This window comes from Ursus arctos, unplaced genomic scaffold (genome assembly GCF_023065955.2).
Source record: "Ursus arctos isolate Adak ecotype North America unplaced genomic scaffold, UrsArc2.0 scaffold_8, whole genome shotgun sequence".
Classification (NCBI taxonomy): Eukaryota; Metazoa; Chordata; class Mammalia; order Carnivora; family Ursidae; genus Ursus; species Ursus arctos.
In genome coordinates this window covers 64,622,230-64,646,539 of record NW_026623100.1, presented here as the reverse complement: position 1 = coordinate 64,646,539, position 24,310 = coordinate 64,622,230, and the positions used below count along the sequence as shown (strand labels likewise).

Sequence of the window (24,310 nt, the reverse complement as noted above, 5' to 3'; positions counted from 1 at the left end):
GCAGGGCTGCTAGCACCAACCTACAGCCTCAACAGCATGGGTCCCCAGGTCCCATCTTTTCTGCCACTGAAAGTGGAATTCCATGATGCAATGTCAGGGGGCTGCCGTGGAGGAGCAAAGCTTCTCTGCAATGGAAGGCACTTCCCTATCAGTTAGCTCAAAAACGAAACTGGCATAACCTGAGGTTGATCACAATAGGGTGGTACAATACTTGCCTCCTTTGGGTTGTGATCCCTCTGCTGCTAATAGTCTGGTTGCCTCCAGGTTCTGTTTCCTCTTCTGTACGGGAAGGAAACTGAACTGCTTGATACCTTTCTTCTTGACATAGGATAAATTCCCTACACCCAAGAGGCAGAAAACTGTTCCCAGATATCTGGCCAACCAGTCTACAGTGCCAAAGGGTTTTGTTCCAGGTAGGCACTAAATTAATCTCCACTCCTCAGTTGGAGTGGAGAGATTTTTCTCCCTTTTCTGAGGTCATCTGACTACTTCCCCCAAACTTGATTGTACTCCCATACACTCCAAGACTATCGTTTGTCTATTTCTCATTGCTGGGGTCTGTCTTTGGTTAGGAGGCAGTATTGGAGTCCCTGTGAGTCTGCAACACCCCACAAGGGGACTCTTAACAAGAGGAGATATAACAATACATTACTGTACTTGGGTTTTAAACACCTCCTGTATAGAGATTTGAAATACAGTAGCTAGACATGTTTAATAAGTCAACAATGTGACAGTATCATGAAGGACCAAAAATCATGACGTGTAAAGAATGGTTAAAGTAACTGAAGATATTTAATCTAGAGAAGAAAAGACTTGGGAAACACATGATAGCTATTTTTAAATATACTTAAAAAGGCAATCACAGGGCAAAATGACTAGATTTCCTAATACCCATGGTGAAATTTATAGAAGTATACTCTTTGACTTGATATAAAGGAAGATTTTTAAAAACATGACTGCCTAGGAGTGTTCAAGTAGGGTCAGATGACCAGTGATCGGGAATATTTCGTAAGCAGGAGCAAGTAAGATCTGAGCCACTGTTCTACTGGTAGGGTGTCTGTGGTGTTCCTCGGTTAAAGAAGTACTATCTGCAGCTTCAGTCCAATAAATTACTGTCACCCTCCTGGGCCTGTGTGTTGGTTACTCTAAAGAGGAAGTTGAGAAGGCAGTAATACTGGATCCTGGAATATAGTCACACAGGAGCCTTCATGCGGATACCCTTTCCGGTTCTCCAAACACCCACTCACGTGTGGTCTCAAAAACACCCAGTACCTTTACTTAGCTTTACCCACTTCGCAATAAGCTCAATATGAGCAATTGACTTCCAAGCCTAGGCCAGGCCTGAGTGTTACTCAGGAGCCATAGTTTTAGGCTGAGGAGCCTGGAGAGTTTGTGGAGGGCTAGCCCCCCTGCCCGCAGGGGGCTGTGATGACAGAAGTCTGTGGAAGGAGAGGTATCTAAGGAGTCCTGGCAAGGCAGGTCTAAAGGTCCAGGTCTGGCAGCATCACTATCCATGAAGACCCCCGTTCCTATGGCTCTGTGCATGGGGGGGCCATTTGTTCCTGGCAGACTTCATTCCAAAGGTCCTGTGTGGACCACGACTAGGGACCGGGCAGAAGGCGATGGCTGGTGGGAGGGAAGCCAGGCCCTTTAATCGGGGAGGATGGCTGGAACATAGCACTGAAGTGGGCTCGACTTTCAAGCTGCATACGGTGGCCCAGTGGTGAGGTGAGTCCACGGACAAAATGGATCCGAACCAGCCCGGACTGTCCCCCAGACACCAGCCATCCATAGGAATCCAGGTTTGGGCTGAAGCGGACCTGTGAAGAGAATAGAAAACAAGAGATGTTCACAGCTGGTGCTTTAGTGTGAGTCCGAGCTGAAGAGGGGGAAATAAAGGGTGATAATCTGGAAGGACAGGACCGTCATGGGGTGAGAGAGGTAGGAAGGAGGTATGTCTGTCACACTCTAGGGGATGAGGTTCCCAGAGCTGTCTTCCTTCCTTCCCTCTGCTACCTTTTCATCCCCCATTTCACTGACCGTAGGGCCAGAGGCGGCAGGTAATGAGAGTGAAGAAGGGTGGAGAAGATGAGAGACAAGGTTTGTACCTTGTGAATAGCCTCTAGCTGCAGCCTGTCCAGGCAGAGCTGCGAATGCCCCTCTCCTTCCTGCATGCGCAGCATTGGCTCCCTGTGGAGCAGATCGTGGAAGGAACCCTGGGGAGGCGAGAAGAGGAGAGAGAGAGCCAGCAGCTTCTTAGTCTTGCACCTTTGCACTGCCACTCCTCACAATGCCCCACTGTACCAGAGCTAAGTGTTCTACTTTTTAAAACGCCACGCCCATTCTCCCGGCCTCCATTTACCAAATCCGTGTCTTGAAAGAGCAAGTAGTGATGGTTAACAGTTTCAGCGTAAGTTCGTGCTTTGGGAGGGTTGGGGGCCTCAGATGAAGCAGAAGAATGGTCTCGACCTTCAGGGCTGTCCTGATACGGCATCAGATCTGCTTTATATATAGGCTAGAAAGGAGACCATGAGATTAGATCCTATAATACTGGAGACAGAATAAAAGAGAAAACTGATGGGGCGCCTGGGCGGCTCAGTCAGTTAAGCATCTGACTCTTGATCTCAGCTCAGGTCTTGATCTTAGGGTCGTGAGTTCAAGCCCTGCACTGGACACCACGCTGGGCGTGGAGCCTACTTAAAAAAATAAGAGAGAGAGAGAGAGAAAGAAAATTGGTTTTGGGGCAGAGAAGAGGTAAAGATGGAAGAAGGTAGTATGTTTAAACACAAGCACAGATGCACTAGGGTAGGAATATTAGGTACAGCTCTGTGCTAAGACTTCCAGGGACAATATCAGGTCTGGGAGACCGCATCCAAATTTGTACCCTACTACTTTACAGTTCTAATTTAGGAGGTCTTGGGGATTAGGACCCAACGGATGGTGCTACCATTAAATATCCATATACGTACGAATCTTCGCTCCACAGGTCGCTTGACATTTATCGGGTTCAGTGCCATATCAGGCAGTATAGCTGCAATGAGCTCCCCGGATATATCTCCCGCGGCTATTGTCCCAAGCCAGTCGGACCCTGAAAGACTCTAATAAGAAGAGACAGATTTCTTTCATTCATTCACTCACTCATATTGTTTCAGTTCTGTGAACTGGAAACAACCGCACAGTCTGAACTGGAAGACACACACACACAGAAACAAAAATGAGTTTATCGGGTGGGGGGATGGGGTAAGTGCAGGATGACATTAAGAAGAGCACATGGTGTAATGAGCACTGGGTGTTATGTAAGACTGACGAATCACTGAACCCTACCTCTGAAACTAATACACTATATGTTAATTAATCGAATTTAAATTTTAAAAGAAGTTTATCATAACCTTTATCCCTGATGATACAGTTACCATACATCTATCTTCTTCTATGCAAAACTGCCTCTTCCTGACCACCGGTAGGTGAGTAAAGGAATCGTTTCTCTGTGCAATGAAGAGAGGGGCTCACCCAGACAGTGCCTTTGCGAGGAGCAGTGAAATAGGCCTTGAAACCAAGGTAACCAGCATCAATATAATGAATTCCACAGAGTCCATAACTGTAAGAGGAACACAAAATAAAACTTTCCTTTTTCCAAGATTGTATTCATTTCCCTTCCCCAATTCCTTCCAGAATTCAAATTACCTCAGTGAAACAACTTTCAACCCTCCTCTCCCCACAACAATCTGGCACACTTTGCACCCCAACCCTTAGGGCCTGTCCCTAGAGCTCCTCCTATCTGCGTCCTGCCGTACGAGGCATAGCAGTTGTCCTGAGCCACAGTGACACCATTGTAGGGGAGCAGCCAAGCCAGCTCTGTACTCAAGAAGCGCTTGATAGAGTTTATGGGTTCATAAGGTCGTCGAAGGTCCCAGAATTTGATTTTGCGGTCACTCCCCGCAGAGACGAGGAAATGACTGTGGAAAGAGGGGAGAAGAGGGAGAAGATCAAATCTGAGCGAGTCTGGGAGTACCAGCCTTCCCCGGCTTCATCTCCCAGCCCACAGCAATCCTGTCCTGTACCTGTTAGCTTTGCACCACTGAAGGGTACGCACAGCCTGGTCATGGGCCAGGAAACACTGGAAGGGATAGAGCTTCAAGGAGCCATCGGAGAGCCGTATCCGCTGCAGGGGTGAGTTAGTGGGAAGGTTCCAGAAAACCACCATGCCTGAGATAGGGATAGAATGTGTAGGTATTAAAGGCAAGTTCTCTCTTCTTTGCTCTAATGCCTTTCTCTGGGCTCCAAGGACCTTTGCCTTTTACCCTCAGATGTGACCCCCTTATGAAAGGATATAGAGATCATGATTAGCTCGCCAACATTCCCTCTGTGATATTTTAGCTCCAACTCTCATCAACAAAAAATAGCTTGGTCTGGGACTTGTGGTTGACAGACAGACTGAAAATACCCAATAGCCTCTATTCCCTACTAAATAGAAGGGATTTTTTAAAAAGCATAAACCCTCTAGGACAAGGGTTGGCGAACTACAGCCCGTGGGCCAAATACAGCCTGCTGCCTGCTTTGGTAAATAAAATCTGACTAGAACAGTCACACCCATTCGTTTACCTAATGTAAGGCTGCCTTCATTTCTCAATGGCAGAGCTGAGTAGTTCCAACAATGGTCAAACAGCCCACAAGGCATAAAATATTCACTATCTGGACCTTTAGAGAAAGGTCTGCCAACTCTGCTCTAAGACAAAGAGGACAGGCAAGGAGCCAAAAGCAACAAGATGCACAGAAACAGAAAACAAATGAACAAATAGAAACTAACTCTGATGACCCAAAACCAGCTGCCCCCTGACCAGGCGGGCAGAGGAGGACGGAATCAAAAGCATAACTTTGATAAAAAAGAAGACAAATTAAAGAACAGTAAGAATTTTTTAAAAAGATTTTATTTATTTGAGAAAGAGAGAGAGAAAGAGCATGAGTGGGGGAGGGGGAGAGGGAGATGCAGGCAGCCCTACATAGGGCTCGATCCCAGGACCCTAGGACCATGACCCGAGCCAAAGGCAGATGCTTAACCGACTGAGCCACCCAGGTGTCCTAACAGTAAGAATTTAATAAACAATAGCTGGGGAAACTATTTGTAGCTAAGAATGCAGGAAATGTAGCACCTATGAGCTTATCTTGGAAAAGCTTATTGGCAGCAAACTCCAGCTGAGCTGCATGTCATGCAGCAACAAGGGCAGACTGAGAGGGACGGACCGGGGGACACGCGTGATCATTTCAATGCGGAATTATAACTCGGGGAATTAAGAGCAAAACAGCATCAAGAATGATGTGCCCTGACGATGTAAGAATCGCCGCACCAAAAGAAAGACGCTTAAAAGACAGAGAGGGACAGGAAGAGAGGTGTGAAAGTGCTAATGTCCCGACCTCCTGAGGCGAGACCACTTATGAGGTCGAACCGTGAAACTGTCGCCTGTGGACTCCAACTACGGGAATGGCTCTTTATCTATGATCCTCTTCTGTCCCCTTTTAAACCTTAAGAGTATCTTGAAGGAACTAACGTCTCTGTGGTGAAGGAACATTTATGGGGAGCTTAGCCCAGCTCTCAGTTTCAATTCAGTCTTTTACTTTTATAAAATTAAAGGATAATTAAATTTCCTACATTTTCATTTAAAATAGCTTATGTAGGGGCGCCTGGCTGGCTCAGTCCGTGGAGCATTGCGACTCTTGACCCTGGGGTTGAGTTCAAGGCCCACAGTGGGTATAATTACTTAAAAATAAAATCTTTAAAATAGCTTACATAGTATGATCCCATCGCTATAGAAGTCTCTCTCTTGCCATCTGATCTTTTTATCTTTATGTATGCATAGAGAACTCAGGAAATGATGTTTATCTATTTTTTTTTTTAAGATTTTATTTATCTATTTGACAGAGACAGAGAGAAAGAGAGACAGCAAGAGTGAGAGCAAGCGGGGTGTGGCAGGCAGAGGGAGAGGGAGAAGCAGGCTCCCCGCTGAGCAGGGAGCCCAACACGGGGCTCAATTCCAGGACTCTGGGATCATGACCTGAGCTGAAGGCAGACGCTTAACCAACTGAGCCACCCAGGCACCCTTCTTCTTCTTCTTCTTTTTTTTTTTAAAGATTTCACTTATTTGAGAGAGCAAGCGAGAGCTGAGCTGGAGACGGGCAGAGGGAGAGGGAGCAGACTCCTCATTGAGTAGGGAGCCCGACGCAGGGCTTGATCCTAGGACCCCAATATCATGACCTGAGCCAAAGGCAGATGCTTAACCTACTTAGTCACCCAGTCGCCCCTGATCATTTGTTCTTAATTATGTTTTTCTGAGTAGAAAAATTCTAGTGACTTTTATTTCTTTGTATTTTTTAATATTGCTTAAACATAATGCCCACCACTGAACCAAAAAGGAAACCACCACCAAAAATACAAGCATATATGAAGTTTAAAGAGCAATAGCCCCTTATGCTGTTTTGGTTTTTTACCATTATAGTAGCCAGCAGCCAGGTGGTGGTGAGGCCGGGTGGGCATCCAGGCCAGGCTAAGGCACTGACCGCACTCAGAGGGGTCTGAAGCTTGCATAGACCCCACCTGAAGGGTTGCCACACACTGTACCTGCAGGGACAGAAGAGCCGGGACTAGGGTTAGGGATACTTACCATTTGCAACAAAGGCTCAAATTAGTGTTTAACCCCGCGGGGTGGAGGTGGGGGAGAGGCAGGAGACTCACTGTGGAATTAGAAAGGGAGGCTCGAGAAGATGGAGCCTTGGCTAAGGTAGCAGGTCCCTCACTCACCTTATAGATGGCAGGCTTCATCGCATCTGTGAAGGAAGAAGAGCGGTAACTGATGCTCTGGGAACAGAGGACTGATGTCCTGGCCTGCCTTGCTCTTAGATCAGCACCGCTGACCTGAGAATGACCTTCCCGGACAGCCATCTCTCCTCCAGCACACCGATGCCTCTACCTCTACCTGCCCCCATCTTCTTTCCCCCCCGTTGTACTTGAGTGTGTCCTTCGTTCTATCATAATGGCTAACTGCTCCACTCTGCTCTCTCTCGACCCTCTCTCACCTTTTTCAGAACTTTGCGCATTTGGTTATCTTTCTTTCTCCTGAATGACCCACTTCCTCTCTCTCCCTACTGGGTCATTCTCATAGTCAGATGTAAACATGCACTGTAGTCTTCTAACTAAATGGAACAAATACACAAACAAACCCCTCCTTTAGCCCTTATTCCCCTCCAGCACCACCCTCATCTTCGCGTTCCCCTTCACAGCCAGTCTACTGGAAAGAACTGTCCACACATTTGTCTTCACTTCCTCACACCTATTCGCTCCTCAGCCAGACCACCAAATATGGGATTTCTTGGGGCTCAAACCTGGGTGCCCTCTTCTTTAAATACTCAGTACAGTTGAAAAACAAATTTGACAAACAGGAGATGCCTTTCACTAACCCCTTCCTCTTCTGGCTCACCTTCAGCTCTCCGTTCTCTCCCTCTCTTCCCAGCAAAGAGACTGTGTTTATGTGTACATGGCAGTGAGAACAGGACAGGTCAAGTACGGGACTGGGGGAAGGAGAAGAGCGTGGCAGGACAGATCAGCCTTAGCAGCTCTTTACACACCCAGTTAGCTGAGGCAGCAGGAGGGGAGGGCCTGAGAGCACACAGCAGGGAAAGGGGGGAAAGGGGAGTGGGCTGAAAGATCCCGGTGAGAAGACTGCAGGAGAGAGCACCCCTTGCAGGCTGCTACAGAGAGAGGGGGAGGACAAAGGTGAGAAGTCAGAGTGGCTGCGGTGCTGAGTGAGGCTCTGTCCCAGAGGCCAGGCTAGGAGGACTTTCAGGAGAGCTGGACGGGGCCCACTACAGCAGCCCCATGCCCCCTGCCTCCTGTGCTCCTCACCTGGGGGCTGCTGAGCCAGCAGGGCCTCTGGATGGGGCAGACTGAACAGCAGCACCTTCCCGTCGGAGCAGGCAAGAGCCAAGAGGCCCAACCTGGGCAGGAGAGGAGCCTAGAGGGGGAGACCAGATCTGTGCTGAGGCTTGCTGCTTTCAGGGCCTCTTAGAAAACTTCTGAGGTTTTGGTCCCTGGAAATGACATGGATTTGCTGGAGAACTCCATCCTCCGCTCTGTCAACTCTGGGAATTCATAGGGCCTCTCTGTTCTTTCTGTGAGTCCCAGGGCATCCCACAACCAACAGGGAGGTACCTTCCGTGGGGTGCCTGGAAGTTCCCATGCTCCACTGGGGCAGAACTTGAGGTCCCAGATGCAGCCGTGGTCGCAAGCAATCCCATAGACAAAGTGAGCCCTGTTGCCAGGACTGAGGAGAGAAAGCATATGGGGAGAATGGGCAGGGAGAACGGCCTAGGGTGGCCAGAGCCCATCTCAACCCATTCCAGGCCCCCTGCTCCCTGGCCCAGCCCCAATCCAGGCCTCCCAGCTCTCCTCCCCAGCTCCCCGCCAGCTCCCCTGCCCAGGTTCTCTCCTCCTCAACCACCCTCCCACGGCAGCGTCCCAGCCCCACCTCACCAGCTTTCTTGCTGCAAGGTCCCAAGGCCCCAGACTTGGAGCAGCCCAGGACCTGAATGAAGCTGGCTCAGTGGGTGTGTCTCATTCATGTCAGGGCTGGAGAAAAGGGCCACATACTGCGAAGCTGCCGCCCCCTCTGGCACTGGACACCAGTCCAGAGCCCAGAGGGGTCCCCCCGTGAAGAAGGACACATCCCAGCGCTCTGGGTGTGCTGTGATCGAGCTAAATCTAGAGAAAAGTCAAAGATGGGATGAAGAAAGGAATTAACAAAAGGTAATAAGGCTTTCAGAGGTGAATGGATAAAGTAACATCCAAACAATGGAATATTATTTGGCACTAAAAAGAAATGAGCTATCAAACCATGAAAAGGCATATCACTAAATGAAAGCAGCCCACCTGAAAAGCCTACACACTGTATAATCCCAACTATGGGACATTTTGGATAAGGCAAAACTATAAAGACAATCAAAAGATCCATGATAGCGATGGGTTAGCGGGGCGGGCAGGAGGAGTGGTTGGTGCACAGAACTTTTAGGGCAGCGAAGCTACTCGGTATGATGCCGTAATGATGGAGACAGGTCCTTATACATTTGTCCAAATCTACAGAACGCACAACACCAAGAGTGAACCCTAATGTAACATACGGACTTCGAGTGATGATGTGTCAGTGTAGGTCCATCAACTGTAACGCATCTGCCCTCTGGTGGGGGATGTTGACAGTGGGCGAGCTGTGCATGTGGAAGGGGGACAGGGGGTATACGGGGGATCTCTGCACCTTCCTCTCAGTTCTGCTGTGAACCTAAAACTGCTCCAAAAAAAATTAAGTCTTTAAAAAAAAGAAAAGGTAATGCGGACAGAATGGGAGCTCCAGCTGGCGCCGGTATGAACTGGCTTAAGCAGGGGCCAGAAGAGCAAGAGGAGTCTACAGGTGAAAACAGTCCTTAGCCACCGCCTGTACCGTCCTCCTTTCCTTCCAAAGCCTGTCTAGCTCCAGTTCACCTTCAAAGATGATAGGCTATGCACTGTGGTCTACTACAGTGTTCTCTCCAGGGCCAGCCTGTCGGGTCTATCTGAGTAGATGTGACCTGGTAAACTGGCCTGCCATCTTCCTTGCTTCCCTTAGTCTGCCCAGCAGCAATGAGCACTGCAAAATTAGAGCGGGCTGGCCGGATCCAGCAAGACTCCTACCTTGGGACCCCTGGAACAGCATCAGGGGAAGAACAGGGCCAATCTGCCATCCCTCTCAATACTCATTTTTCCTATTTCTATCTCCTAGAATCAGAAACAGATATGCAATCTTCACCTGTTTATTCGGTAGAGTGTGCCGTCCTCAGGAAGTCCTTCACGTTGGACAGAGAACAGTGGAGACTTCTCCTCCTGGGGCAGGTAGGGAGCTGCTTCACTGGGGGCGGGGGAGGGAACAGAGTGAATTTGGAAGTTTCACCCATCCCAGGATTCCCTGTCACCCTCCTATCTCCAGGGGTGTCACCCCCTCCCAGCTTCAGAATGTCTCTTTCACTTACAGTTCAGATAACAAGTGCCACTTCCAGGCCAACGGAATCCATTCTGCAAACTCCCAGTATGAATGCTTCTTTTCTCGGCTGGAGGAACACAAGAAGCATTAATGAAGGAGAAGAGAAATTCTAGAGCAGTGCTGTCTGGTAAACCTTTACAATGACGGAAGTGATCTATCATCTACGCTGTCTGACAGATACACTAGCCACTAGCTGCAAGTAGCTACTGGGCACTTGAAATGTGGCTAGTGTAACTGAGAAAGCAGACTTTTCATTTTAATTAATTTTACATTACATTTAAATGGCCACACAGCTAGTGGCTACTGTGCTGGACGGCACAGCTCTGGAGCTCTTGCCTTTGCAGCAGTGCCTTTTAGTTATGGATGTCTTCAGCGTCCTGCCCTGTGAGTGCCTTCCCTCTTTCCCACGGCCCTACTTCTCGATGGTCCTTTGCATGCCGCCACCACCCACTCATCCCCAGCCCCCTTCCTCAAGTCTCACAGGTCCTTGGTGAGATGGAGGCACTTCCAAACAGGAGCCATGATGTGATTTGGTAAGCCATTGGGAGCCATCCCCCGGCAGTGTGGCTTCTGCTTCTGAGGAGCAAATGAAAAAAAGGGAGAGAATTTTACAGATTAGAGAAGTCTCCAGACGGCATCTTTCCCAGCTTTTACTTTTCTTGGCACTGCTTCCTCTCTAGCCTGATTTAACAGCATCTTAAAAGACTGATGTTTCCGCCATCACAATGACTTCTTCACCTTCTGCTCCCACTCCTCCATCAAAACTGAAAACCTGTGATGTATTTTCTGTTCACCTTCCTCGGCGTCTCCATGGCATTTGGTTCAGAGGACTCACATTTGCTTCCTGAAACTCCGTCCCCATGGGACAGCGTCTCCTTACTCTTCCTGCCTCTCTGATATTTCCCCACAGGCGCTCCCTCCTCTGACAGGTTTGGGTGATAACAGTATTTCCCAAAGTTCCTCTGTCTTTTCATCGACCCTCTATACATGTAGTCCGGGTCCTCTCATCCCATGTCCACGGCTTTGACTACCATCGTTGACATCTTAGTAAATGTAAACTTTACCCAGTTTCAGCTTTTCTACAAATTCTAGACCTTTACAGTGTGGTGCCAACCCATATTATAGAGCCTAAGGCAAAAGGAAAATCAGTAATGCAGTTCCTGTCGTTGTTTAAAACTCTGATATTTTGTTCATCATAAATTTGTTGCATTATTTTTAAGATTTTATTTACCTTAAAATATAAATATACTATAAAAATAAAGTGTGCAAGACAGCAGAGTGGAGGGAGGAGCAGAGGGAAAGGGAGAAGCAGGCTCCTCACTGAGCAGGGAGCCCGACATAGGGCTCGATCCCAAAATCCTGGGATCATGACCTGAGCCGAAGGCAGATGCTTCACTGACTGAGCCACCCAGGTGCCTTGCATTACTTTTATTTGTTAAAATGTTGCATCAAGATATTTATCTTGATTACTGAGGAGTTTGGTGCTCCCTTAAATGTTGTGCTTAAGACAAGGAAGTCTGGTCCCATGCACGTGACTGGCAACCAGACATCTCCAGTAGGATGGCTCCTGGCACACGGGCCCCTCCAACTCAGCAGGTCGGAAAATGAGCCCATCGCCTCCCCTGCTCACCCACCCCTCCCCTGCTCCCACCGTTCCTGTCCTGAAGTCCGACACTTAAGAGCACCATCTCAGCTAGAAACTCCTACTCCTTCCTTTCCAGCAACTGCTAAGTGCTGTTAATTCTCTTAAATGTCTCTTGCACCTGCCCCCCCTTTCACTTGCTTCACAGCCTGACCCAGGCCCTCCCTATCACTACCTGGATCACTGCAGCTGTCTCCTCACTGTCCACGGCAGACTGACCTATAGTCCTAACTGATCATGTTATTTTTCTACTTAAAAATCTCTGTTGCACAGACTTTCTGGGATGATGAAAACGTTCTGGAAATGGGTAGCAGCGATGGCTGCACAACACTAGAATGTGCTAATGCCACTCAGTTGTACTTTTTTGGGGTGGGGGATGGAGGAGCAGAGCGAGAGGGGAGGGAGAATCTCAAGCAGGCTCCCACGCCCAGCATGGAGCCTGACAGGGTGCTCAATCTCACAACCTTGACTGAGATCACGACCTGAGGCAAAATCAAGAGCTGGACGGTTAACTGACTGAGCCACCCAGGCACCCCCAAAATAATTTACATTTTTAAATGGCAAATTTTATGTTATGTATATTTTACCACAATTCAATAAACATACAAACACCTGTGTTGGCTCCTACCAGTCTTTGTCCTTCCATCCTCTCGAGTTCAATCCCCCCACTGCTTCCCCCCTCCCCCCGCCCCCCGGCCTTTTGCTGATCCCACAGGGCACCTTTGGGAACCTGCTGACAGCGCTCAACAGCTCTGCCTGCTTGCTGTCCTGTCGGGGGAATTCCTGGGAAAACCAATCTCTCTGGCAAACTCCTATTCACCTTTCAAGACCTAGCCCAACCATCGCTTCTCTGTGAAGCCCCAGCAGTTCACTGCCCTCCTCAACACGCCAAAAGCATTTGGTTCCCTCCCGCCCTTATCACACTATGGACTCTGAGGCCGGCGGCTCTCCTAGTCACGTGTTTCCTAGTGCAGAGCAGATGCTTGATATCTGAGTGAGTACCCTCATGCGCTCACACCCCCAGCCCCCGCCTGCTCAACTGTTTTTGGACGGTGTCCCTTTCTTCGATGACTTATTTTGGCCATCAGTTACTAGGCCAAAGCTTTCCACTGGGGCGCCCTGCAGACCTCGCTAACAATCCCAGCTCCACATTCACTTTCTTGTGCATTCAGGTTACCCCTGCGGCAGACCCTCGTGGGGTGCTTTGAGGCACCACAGGCTCGGGGTCAGATGAGCTCTCGCTTGGGGCCTCGCTTTCATCTCCATCTTCCGCCTCAACCTGGAGCACAAAGTCTTCATCCCGTGCAGTGTCATCCTCTTCTTCTCCACCTTGACAGGCTGCCTGCTGCCGGCTTTTCTTCGGTTTGGCGGGGCTGCTGACCTTGGGGCTCTCGGGACAGGACACCGGAGCAGGCAGGGCCGTCGAGAGCTCTTCAGCCAGTTCCTGAAGGTACAGAAGTGCCCTGCGGGACAGGGCAGAGTCACGGCCACCCTCACACACACTTCACAGACAGCCCGCTTTTCCAGACACTCGGCCGATTCTCATCTCACTGGATCCGCCCAGTGACCCTGGGAAGCAGCTATTAATTTCCCTTCCCCCTTTGATAAAGAACCAGAAATCTAGGGAAGTTAAGGGACTTGGCCAAGAGAGGACTCAGATCACGTATGTGGAATCTGAACCCAGGTCTGCCAACTCCAAGTCCAAGGCACTTTCACTCTACCGCAGTCAGAGATCAGTAAGAGCCCAGAGAAGAATGGAAGGGCACACAGAGACCGATATATACTGGGTGGGAAAATTGCAACAAAGACCTGGAGGAAACTGAAAAATGTGACAGGATACAAGGCACAAAAAGCAACCTCCTAGACAAACTCAGCAACAGATTAAAAAAAAAAAAAAAAAAAAAAAGCTGCTGTCGTAAGAGCTAGAAGATGGATCAAGCCCCCAGAACCCAGAAGCTACCCCCGCTTACCTGACACCTTGTCACAGCCTCTCAGCTCTCCAACGTCTGCCCCCACCAACCCTTCACCCCGATCCCCCTCCACCAAACTGCACCCCACAGTCCTTACACTTGGGCAGCCCTTCGGCGGGGTCGTTCCCCAGGAGGGGTCTCAAAGTCCTCAGGGGGCCTCTTTGGAGGTGGAGACTCCGGCTGATCCAGGTCTTTGGACAACTTCAGCAGTAGCAGCTCTGCCTTGGACCTTCGACCTCGTTTCTTAGGCATGGGGGTGGATAGAGGGTTGGACTGATCTAAGAGACCGGGAACCAGAGGGGCTGATGGAGGATTAGGTTGCTGGGGCTTTCTGGGGCCTTTCCGTGTGCTACCACCTCTCTTCCGGCCAGGCTTTGAGGCCCTAGGCTTTGAGACCTTTGACATCTCTGAAGAAAGATCTGTAGAGAAGAATATGGGTCTGTGAGACGGGACCTCTTTGGAGGTCAAACCTCTTTGGAATAGATTATACCATACCTGGCTTGATAAGATCCTGTGAGCTCACCCTGCTCTCTTTCATCTTAAGCTAAGCACAGGGAGATTAAAAAAAAAAAAAAAAAAAGGAAAGGACAAGGTACATACCTTGCTGTTCAAGTCTGGAGAGGCTTTCTTGTTCTGCAGGGAGCCTCCTCTCATCAAGAGAATCCTCAAATCCAGGCAAAGGTGTAGGTAAAGACATCTCTATGGAAGCCTCAGCACTAGTTGTTTCTGAAGAGGCCTTGACATCAAGCTGATTTAGCACCTCTTGTCCAGGAGAGTCTACCACAGTCATGTTCCCCACGGGGCCGGCCTCCCCCAGGGCAACACAGCCGACCCCGCAGGTATCCATCAGCACCCCCTAAAATGGCTGCCCCTGCACAGAGACATACACATGAGTAGAAGGCAAAAGCTATTTGCACTGGCTCAGAGTTTTCTCTTTGCCTGTCTTTTCTCCTCCCATCCCACCCACTGCCCACCCCCCAGCCAGAAACCCAAGCTCCCTGATCACGCATTCATTTAATAATAATTACTAAGCATTTTCTATGTCAGGCACTGTTCTAGGAACTGGTAATATGACAATAACCAAAACAGACAAGGTCCCTGCCCTCATGGAACTTAGGCAGTAGCAGAGCTAGCAATAAACAGGTAATAAGAAAGCTACCATTTATTTATTAAATGCTTAATTTGTGCCAAGCATTATATTCTTCAGCCAGTTTAAAGCTCTTAAGTTTTCTCATAAGGATAATGCAGTGAATGAACAATTATTCAACTTCTTTCCCTAAAACCCAGTGAAATGAATCACCCCCTTCCTCTCAAAAAATAAAAAGACAGAAAGTGAAAAAATCTTCCCAAACTTCCTAAACCTTCAGGAATAGGCTACAAAGAACAGCCGCCAGATACATAAAATTTAGACCAAATTGAAGGAGGATGCCTAGAGCTAACATTCATCTTTGTGAGTACTAGTCAAAGAAGAGATTTATTTAATAATAAGTAAGAGTTCTCTAGTGCCCTGCCACTAATCTTTTACCTGAATAGGGGAGGTAGATGGCTATGAGATAAAGGGACATCCTACTACATTAAGAGACCTTTCCCACATGGAGAATGAACTAAAAAACTGTCATGAATCTTTTTTTTTTTTTTTTTTTTTTTGAGAAAAAGAGAGAGAATGGACTCACACATGCCCAAGAGCAGGGGAGGGGCAGAAGGAGAGGGAGAGTCAAGCAGACTCCCACTGAGCGCAGAGCCCAGAGCCCAGAGCACAGCCCGATGCAGGGCCCGATCCCATGACCCTGAGATCATGACCTGAGCCAAAACCATGAGTCAGTTGCTTAATCGAATGAGTCACCCAAGCGCCCCTCTTCAATTTTTTTCCAAACCCAGAATATCAATTGGGGAACCATGGGCAAAAGTAAACTGACAGACATAAACAAAACACTGACCACCAAACCAAAAAGCTGAGCAACTCAGAACTCTGCAAGGGCTCAGTTTTTGGCCAAAATAACCAGCCTATCTATGACAAAGAAGGAGAAATAGCTCACATCCCAGGAGGGAATCTCCCATAGGTCTGCATATGCCTTAAGGATGTTTAATAGAACCCAAGGCAGTATACTATATTGCTTCCAAAATGCCTAGCAGGCCACAGGAACCAGAAGGAATTGTTTTAAGGGCTACAGAGTAAGAGACTGGAAATAAACACAAAGAAAAGGAAAAAACCTACAAGATGACATAAGATAAAGCTGTATAACAATAACCAAAGATCAATTCACCCACTAAAAAAAAAAAAAAAAAAAAAGAATAAAGATTTGGATTCATTTAAAAGCCAAACTATATGCTTTGAAAGAGATGTCTAAAAACAAAGGAACCCAAAGAGCTAGAAGTCAAAAGATATAAAAATATATAGGGCAAATGTAGGCACAAAGAAAACAGGAGTTTTGTTGGTAATAGCAAAGTTGAATTCAGGAGAGAAAGTATTAAATGGGACAAAAAGGGAATACTTTATAATAAATACAAAACAAAGCACAATCTTCAGGAAATGCAAGAACTTTTTTTTTTTTTTTAAGATTTTATTTATTTATTGGACAGAGAGAGACACAGTGAGAGAGAGAACACCAGCAGGAGGAGTGGGAGAGGGAGAAGCAGGCTTCCCTCTGAGCAGGGAGCCCAATGTGGGGCTCCATCCCAGGATTCTGGAATCATGACCTGAGCCGAAGGCAGACACTTACTGAAGGCAGGCAGACACTTAACAACTGAGCCACCCAGGCACCCCACAAGAACTACTTCTTTTAACCACTGACAGATCAAGTAGATAAGGACAGAGAAGACATGAATAAAATGATTATTTAACCTCTCTATTGGTCAAGGTTCAGCTGCATAGAACAGAATCCTCTCCAGCCAGTTCAGCTAAAAGGGATTTGTTACAGGGTATTACAGGGTTCACATCAGTGGCTCCTAAAGTGTGGTGGTGGCAGCATCAGCATCACTTGGAAATTTGTTAAAATGCAAATTTCCAGTCCCATCCCAGACCTCCTGCATCAGAAACTCTGGGATGGGGCCAGCACTTTGTGTCTCCATAAAGCCCTTCAGATTATTTGGATGCACATGCAAGCTTGAGAACCACCTGCATGCAGGATCATTGGGAGGGGTGGGGGCGGGGGACAAGTGCTTGTCAAAATGGGAAGTTGTCTGGCAGCTGCTGGTTCAAGAACCACAGGACCTCTCCTACACCACAATGAGGAGGCACCTGCAACCAAGAAGCCCCTGCCACAGCTGATGCCCATGAACTGCCTCTGCACTAATCAGAAAGTGACCTGACTCAACAGGGAAGACCCTCCTTCGGCTCCCAGGTCCAGAATCATACCCCTGCCACACTCTGAACCAGCAAAATGTATGTCCTCCCGGCCTGCCTCTCTCCTCTCTCTAAACTCGGGTCCAAATTTTAGTTCTTCAAGAGCACATTTGATTGGCAAGACCTAAATCATATTCAGAATCTTGGATAGAAAAAAATTCCAGGAACTGAAATTTCTAGCTTTCTAGGCTCTCAAGTGGAGGTTTTTCCTTCTCTCACATCCCACTGACCCCACGGTAGAAAATGGGATCAGTGTCTTGTCAGTTCCTCTCTGATGCCACTTGTAGACCAACAGTCCTCCCTGTCTTGTAAAAACTGTTCCTTTGAAGCTCATAACATTCAGCTAAACCATTGCTACTTACTTGCTGTAATACACTGAACCTTGTCATCTCACAAAACCTTTTAACCTCCAAAATCACAAAGACATCCCACTCTCTGATCACAACCTCCCATCATTATAGCTAGATTGCTCAACTACTATCACTGTATCTATTCTTCAACCGTATCAAGTCCCCATCATTGATCTCTCCAATTCCTCCCTGTGCTGGCCACATCCTATCTAGCTTAGATTCCTTTATTTTAATCAGACTTTTGCTGATAGTATAAAGTTCGTTTCTTGTCTTTTTCTTCCACAGGACTGGCAAATTTAAACCCTGGATGAACCAACCATCCTTTTTCTCTACGTGCACATCTAAGCTGCCAGGGTGCTAGCAATCACACTTTCTCTCTACTCAGCCCCCCCATTCCCTCTCCCCCAAGACCTGATCCCCTGGTTCTCAGCAGGTGATTTTGCCTCTGATTTCCAAAACAAAACCCAAAGCCATTATGTGGGACATATTTCAATGTCTGGTCAAGTAGCCTAACATTCCCTGAATCTGTATCCCTCATCTACCCATCTACCCAACTTCCACTCGTGTTCTAGCTCTATTCCCCCACCTCCTAAGGACACTGGAATGGTTGAGCCTTTTCCTTTACGCTGGCTGTTTTCCCAACTGCATTTAAGTGTCTCTAATTTTCATCTTCACACACATATAACAATCCTTCAACCCATATTCCTCCTCCCTCTCACAAACTTTTTTTTTTTTTAAGATTTTATTTATTTATTTGACAGAGAGAGAGACAGCCAGTGAGAGGGAACACAAGCAGGGGGAGTGGGAGAGGAAGAAGCAGGCTCCCAGCAGAGCAGGGAGCCCGATGCGGGGCTCGATCCCAGGACCCTGGGACCAGGCCTTGAGCCAAAGGCAGACACTTAGCAACGAGCCACCCAGGTGCCCCTCACAGTCAAACTTTGAAGTTGTCTGCCCTTGATGTTTTAATTACCCTGCTTCATTCTGACTAGGATATTGCCCTCCAACTCATCACTGAAGCTAAAGTCATCATTAACTGCTGTGTCAACTAATGCAATGGACACTTCTCAGTCTCGTTTAACTTGATCTCTCAGCAGCACTGATGCTACTGACCACACCTTTCTTGAAACATTCTCTTTTCTTGAGAAGCAATTCAAGCACAATAAAGTTTCAGATTTTTACAAATTTTCCTCAATCTTTTACAGCTGCCTCACTCACACCTATCTGGCAGCCTCTTTTGTTTCTTTACAAATGTACCTCTTTTTCTTTCTAAAGCATTCAACTTAGTTTACTTTTTTTTTTAAAGATTTTATTTATTTGACAGAGATAGAGACAGCCAGCGAGAGAGGGAACACAAGCAGGGGGAGTGGGAGAGGAAGAAGCAGGCTCCCAGTGGAGGAGCCTGACGTGGGGCCCGATCCCATAATGCCGGGATCACGCCCTGAGCCGAAGGCAGACGCTTAACGACTGCGCCACCCAGGCGCCTCTCTTTTCTTATTTAGAATCATTTTTATGAAACTTTTAGTTGACACAAAATATTGGTAAATACGTGCAGAATGTAAAGAATAACAATAAAGCACCTATTTATCTGCCACATTTCAACTTAGTTTTAATAGCAACAATAACTTTTATATGCAAATTTCTTTAAAATTTAAACATATCTCACAATTATATAAATATAACGACAAATTAACTGACATAAAAAATGTTGAGAACCATCACAATGACTCTTGACAAGCATTCAACTCAATCAGTGGGAATAGAATGACCAGGCCTGGGGCACCTGGGTGGCTCAGCTGGCTAAGCATCTGCCTTCCATTCAGGTCTTGATCCCATGGTCCTAGGATCAAGCCCCATGTTGGGCTCCCTGCTATCTGCTTCTCCCTCTCCCTCTGCCCCTACACTCCCCCTTGTGCTTGCTCTCTCTTTCTCTCTCAAATAAGTAGAATGACCAGGCCTATAGGAGAAAAGCTGATAGGCTTCAAGCATTCAGTGTGCCATGAGCATCTGTACTTTACAGAGGAAACGGGGGATGTCAGTTAACACAGGGAGCTAGTTATCTAGGTACCAGTTAAGAGAACTTCTATGTATGTCTTGAAGATTTTCCACATCAGTACACACATGCATATATCTCATTCTTCTTAGTTACTATCCAGTGTTCCATAGAATTATAGTTGTACCCATTTTAGCATGCCCTTGCCAATCTTTAATTTTTGCCAATCTGATGCATGAAGGAATTCTGCCCTATTGTATTTATTTGTGTTGTCCTGATAATGATAATGATTGAGGTTAGCAACTTCTTTTTATCTGCTGGACATCTATATATAGATGCATTTTTTTTAAAGATTGGTTTATTTGAAAGAGAAAGAGAGCACGTGTAAGCAAGCACACAATCGTGAGGGGGAGAGGGAGAGAGAATCTCAAGCAGACTCCTCGATCAGTGCGGAGCCCCACATGGCACTCAAGCTCACAGCACTGAGATGGAGCCCCACACAGGGCTCGATCTCACAACACTGAGATCAGGACCTGAGCTGAAACCAAACATCAGTCACTTAACTGACTGTGCCACCCAGGCACCCGGAACATCTATCTATATATATATTTTTAAAAGATTTTATTTGTCAGAGAGAGAGAGAGAGCTCAAGCGGCAGAGGGAGAAGCAGGCTCCCCGCTGAGCAAGGAGCCCATGTGGGACTAGATCCCAGGACTCTGGGATCATAACCTGAGTTGAAGGCAAACGTTTAACCGACTGAGCCACCAGAGACCCCCATTTTTAAAAATATTTTATTTATTTATTTATTTATTTATCGGGGGGGGGGGGACATCTATATTTTTTAATGAATTGCCTGTACATATAATTTGCCCATACCTCTACAGAACAAATCAATCTTTTATTGATCTGTGGAGTTATTTATGTTGCAAATACTTTCTACTTTTTAAAAAAGATTTATTTATTATTTTAGAGGGGCAGAAAAAGGGGTGGGGAGAGAAAGAATCTCAAGCTGATTCTTCACTGAGCTTGGAGCCATACCTGGGGCTCCATCCCATACCCTGAGAGCATCACCTGAGCTGAAATCAAGAGTCAGATGCTTAACTGACTGAGCCAGCCAGGTGCCCCACTCTTTCTACTTTTTAAAAAACTCTGTTTATAATATTTCTTCTAAACTGAAGTTCTATTTTCTGAGTTAAATTTCTCAATCTTTTCCTTTATGAGTTGTTTTGTGTCTTAAAAAGGCCATTTCCTACCCTGGTAATATAAACATATCCTATTTTATTTTCTTCTAATGCTTTTTCTAGTTTGAATCTTAAATGTAGCTTTTTAAAAAAGATTTTATTCATTTGAGAGACAGCAAGCAAGCACAGGCAGGGGGAGCAGCAGGCTCCCTGTTGAGCAGGGAGCCCGACGTGGGACTCGATCCCAGGATCCCGGGATCATAACTTGAACCCAAGACAGACGCTTAACTGACTCAGCCACTCAGGTGCCCTTAAATGTAGCTCTTTAGTCCATGTAGAATTCTCTTATTAGGGAAATGGGTATTTACTTCAGATCTATCTCCCTTGAAAGTTTCATTAGGATCTTGCCTGACTCACTACTGAATCCAGAACCTGGTACATGGTAAGTGCAATAATTAAACTTTGTTGATTTAATGACTAACTTGTCAAGCTGCAAAAAAATCCCTTTAAGGATTGGCTCCTGTAAAAGGCAGCAGCAGGGTATGGTGGTTAATTTCCATTTATGATTTCACAATAAATTTTCTAGACACAAGCAAAGGAAGGGATGTTTAATAAATTTGTGCTAGAGTTTATAGAAGTTTACATTTGCACCTCAACTTGTTTGGAATACTGCTTCAAGGCTGCCAGGATTTTCCCAGCCAAGGAAAATAATTAGTTAACACAGTTCCTCAAGTATGGAATTACTGTAAACACACTAGTCTAATACACTGTTCCCAAAGTGTTCCTATGGTGCAGCTGGTGGTATGCAAGATGATTTTAGTCACACAAAAATGAACTTTATTTAACTATATTTATTTTAACTTGTATGAAAAACTCCGGCCCGCGGGGGCGCCTGGGTGGCTCAGTCGGTTAAGCCTCGTACTCTTGATTTCTGCTCAGGTCCTGATCTCAGGGTCGTGAGACCTAGCTCTGGAATCCAGCTCCCCGCTGGGCTTGCAGCCAGCTTAAGATTCCTTGCTCTCTCTGCCCCTCCCCCCCCGCCCGCGCGCTCTCTCTCAAAAACAAAAACAAAAAAACTCTAGCCCAAGAAACCCATGGTTTCATCTGTCTTGCTTAGACTGACACGAAAGCACTTAAACCTGAAAAACAAACCAATTTAAAGAAAACTATTAAGAAAATAATAGTACATTAGATAAGGGATGCCAAAAAGTAACCAAAGAACAGGAATGGCTGAAGTTTGTTTAACAATATGCCGCTAGGCCGAAGAGGCTTCGCCATACACACTACACCTCTCTAACCAAGTGAGTTACCGGGTGGGGCTGAAGTCGCCTCCTCCGCCTTCCCCAGCAGACAACCTATTTGCCGCGGGATAAAAGCACCAGAGGGGAAACATAACTGGCCCTTGGCTGCGCCAATGGGGTTGGAGCGCGCCGGGCACAACCCCGGGGTTAGAAGAGCCTAGCGAAGGCAGAGGCTGAGACATAGCTGAAATGAGACTAACCCGCGACCACTCGAGGAGTGATCGCCTGCCCTTCCTCAGTCATGGGTGTGGGGGCAGCTTCCACCACTAGCCTGCGCTGGGAGCGAGCCTTGAGTTTTCTGAGGCTCAGAACTACTGTAGGTTTGCTGAGTCCGCGGGATGCAATGTAAGCATTGCCGCGGCCGGGACACAGGATGTCGTGTTACCGCACCGCGTCGGGGAAGAAGGCAAGAGCCGTGATTAGCAGGGATGAGGGATGTCCGGTTGTACTACGGGGAAGGAGGTGGGGAGTGTGATATTTTCTGTAGCAGCGCGGGGGCTGGAGGTCGCGATGCTATGCAGAGAGGGAACAGCCGAGTCGGGAGTTGGTTCCCAATACCTTAGTGCTATGGGAAAAGGAGGAGGAGTAGTAATCGTGGGGCCCCCGCACACCCCGCTGCGGTACACTTACCCTCACCAAGTCCTTCCGGAAGTCCAAGTTCGAAGATGGCGCCGCCTGTCTGGTCGCGGTTTTATGACGAAATCTGGTAGCTACTCTTTATTGATCCCCTCCCCCCACCCCACGCCCGGCCGCCAATGCACAAGGTAAACACGTGAGCTTGGTGGGGACTTTGTGCCCGAGGACGTTTTCTCAGACTATGTATTCCATAATGCAGTGCGGCGAGAGCCCCGCGCCCTTTCGGAGCCGGCGGGGCTCCAGGGCTTTAGCAGCGCCAGGGACGCTGCGTGGCCTTCTGGGAATTGCAGTGTCAAGAAAGGAAGATTGACGCCTGCGCGGTGACGGTCGTCGCGCCCCGCGGGTTCCCACGGGGCCTGTAAGCGATCCTCGAGTGTACGGCGCGCCCAAGCCTCGCCGCCGCTCCGGAGCCCTGGAGCCTGCCTAACCGTGAAGACTACCGGCCGTGTGGCGGGCAGGGCCAGGCTGGAGTGGGAGTAAGCACTCCGGCGGTCTGAGCTGAGGAAACGGACTGAGAGACTGAGGAAGCCTTGCCGCCGGCTGCCAGAGGATGGCTCGGGCCTCCGCCACGGGCAGCCACTCATGAGCCCAGAGATGGGCGCTACAAAAACACAAAGGGGGTTGGGAAAAGGACACGGAAGAGAAACCAGTAGAAAAGCCTGGCGTGGGGACACTACACTGTAATGAGCCTCAGGGTTGGCCCCGGCCTTGGTGGGCATAGGCCTTGCTTCCCTCCCTGGGAGATGGGATGCGGGTGGACAAAGAAAGAACGTAACAAATTTCTGCCCTTTCCTGAGACATTTAAAGCCATATAAACTTTACAGGTCTCCGCATTTTAACTGGGAGAGTTCAGGGTATATAAATAGGGACAGGAAAGGGTGGAGTAAACCAGTCTTTGCCCAAAGAATTTCACCTATTAAATTCCCTTGTTTACACAAAACATTTGAGAAAAACGCGGGAGGAGCTAGCTAAGACTTAAAAGCGGGAGTAAAGGGACTCTGTCCCCAACTCTCTCAGAGGCCTGAAGTCAAAAGTAAGGCTGTGCTGTAGCTTAGGACTAACTTTGTGAGAACGCAGAATTGGGTGCAGCTCAGGCTGCAGTTGCTCTAACAGTACTATCTTAAATGCTTGTGTGATGGACAGCTCTCAGCTTCAACACTTGTGTAGGGAGGACATGTCTTCCCACTCCTGTTGCCTCAGATTAGGCTATCTTTGACTTAATTGCAAAAATTTTTTATATTAATTGCACTCATTTTTGGAATAAGATATTCACATGGCTCAAAATTCAAAGGATATATATAGGGTGTAAATTGAAGACTCCCTTCCACCTGTCTCCACATCCACACAATCAGTTCCTTGTTACAAATCCAAGATATTTTATATATTTATACACATAAGCAAATGCATATATATCTTTCCCCTTTAGATCATTCCATTTTGGTACATAAAAACCTTCCTCATTATTATGACTGCTTAGTAATAACATAAATGTAGGATATAGTTGACCCTTGAACACAAGGGTTAGAGGTGCCGACCCCTGTGCAGTGGAAAATCTGCATGTTAACTTTTGTCCCCAAAAACTTAGTACTAAGTAGCCTGCTGTTGACTGGAAGTGTATAAACTGTCAACATATAATTTGTATGTCAATATGTATTACATACTATATTCTTACAATAAAGTAAGCTAGAGAAAGGAAAATGCTAAGAAAATCATGAGAAAATACATTTACAGTACTATATTGTAACAAAAAAAATCCATATATAAATGGACCCACACAGTTAAAACCCATGTTGTTCAAGGGTCAACTGTAATTTGAATTAGTCCCTTGTTTTTAACGGATAT

General features: G+C 47.3%; 1 protein-coding gene across 1 annotated transcript; it reads right to left on the bottom strand.

The window, feature by feature from the left end:
* Window positions 1–773: 773 nt before the first annotated feature.
* On the bottom strand, window positions 774–22,760 carry GTF3C2 (general transcription factor IIIC subunit 2). The gene is made up of 19 exons (XM_026520890.4): window positions 22,463–22,760; window positions 14,268–14,538; window positions 13,765–14,086; window positions 12,875–13,160; window positions 10,537–10,631; window positions 10,045–10,122; window positions 9,825–9,923; window positions 8,522–8,749; window positions 8,201–8,312; window positions 7,895–8,003; window positions 6,794–6,819; window positions 6,484–6,613; window positions 4,062–4,206; window positions 3,795–3,956; window positions 3,511–3,598; window positions 2,970–3,098; window positions 2,363–2,515; window positions 2,109–2,216; window positions 774–1,820 (listed from the first exon to the last, which is right to left on the bottom strand). The coding sequence occupies exons 2-19, from the start codon at window positions 14,512–14,514 to the stop codon at window positions 1,602–1,604; spliced, it is 2,736 nt and encodes a 911-aa protein (XP_026376675.2). The 5' UTR covers window positions 14,515–14,538; window positions 22,463–22,760; the 3' UTR covers window positions 774–1,601.
* Window positions 22,761–24,310: the final 1,550 nt, after the last annotated feature.

Bases quoted from the DNA above. Each gene is read 5' to 3' on its own strand.
- GTF3C2 (XM_026520890.4), bottom strand. From the start codon at position 14,514: ATGGATACCTGCGGGGTCGGCTGTGTTGCCCTGGGGGAGGCCGGCCCC. The intron at 10,123-10,536 runs GTGAGACTTGAG...GTGTTCCTCCAG, and splicing joins CTCCATCTCACCAAGGACCT to CCGAGAAAAGAAGCATTCAT. The intron at 3,599-3,794 runs GTACGGCAGGAC...TTCCTCTTACAG, and splicing joins CAGGACAACTGCTATGCCTC to TTATGGACTCTGTGGAATTC.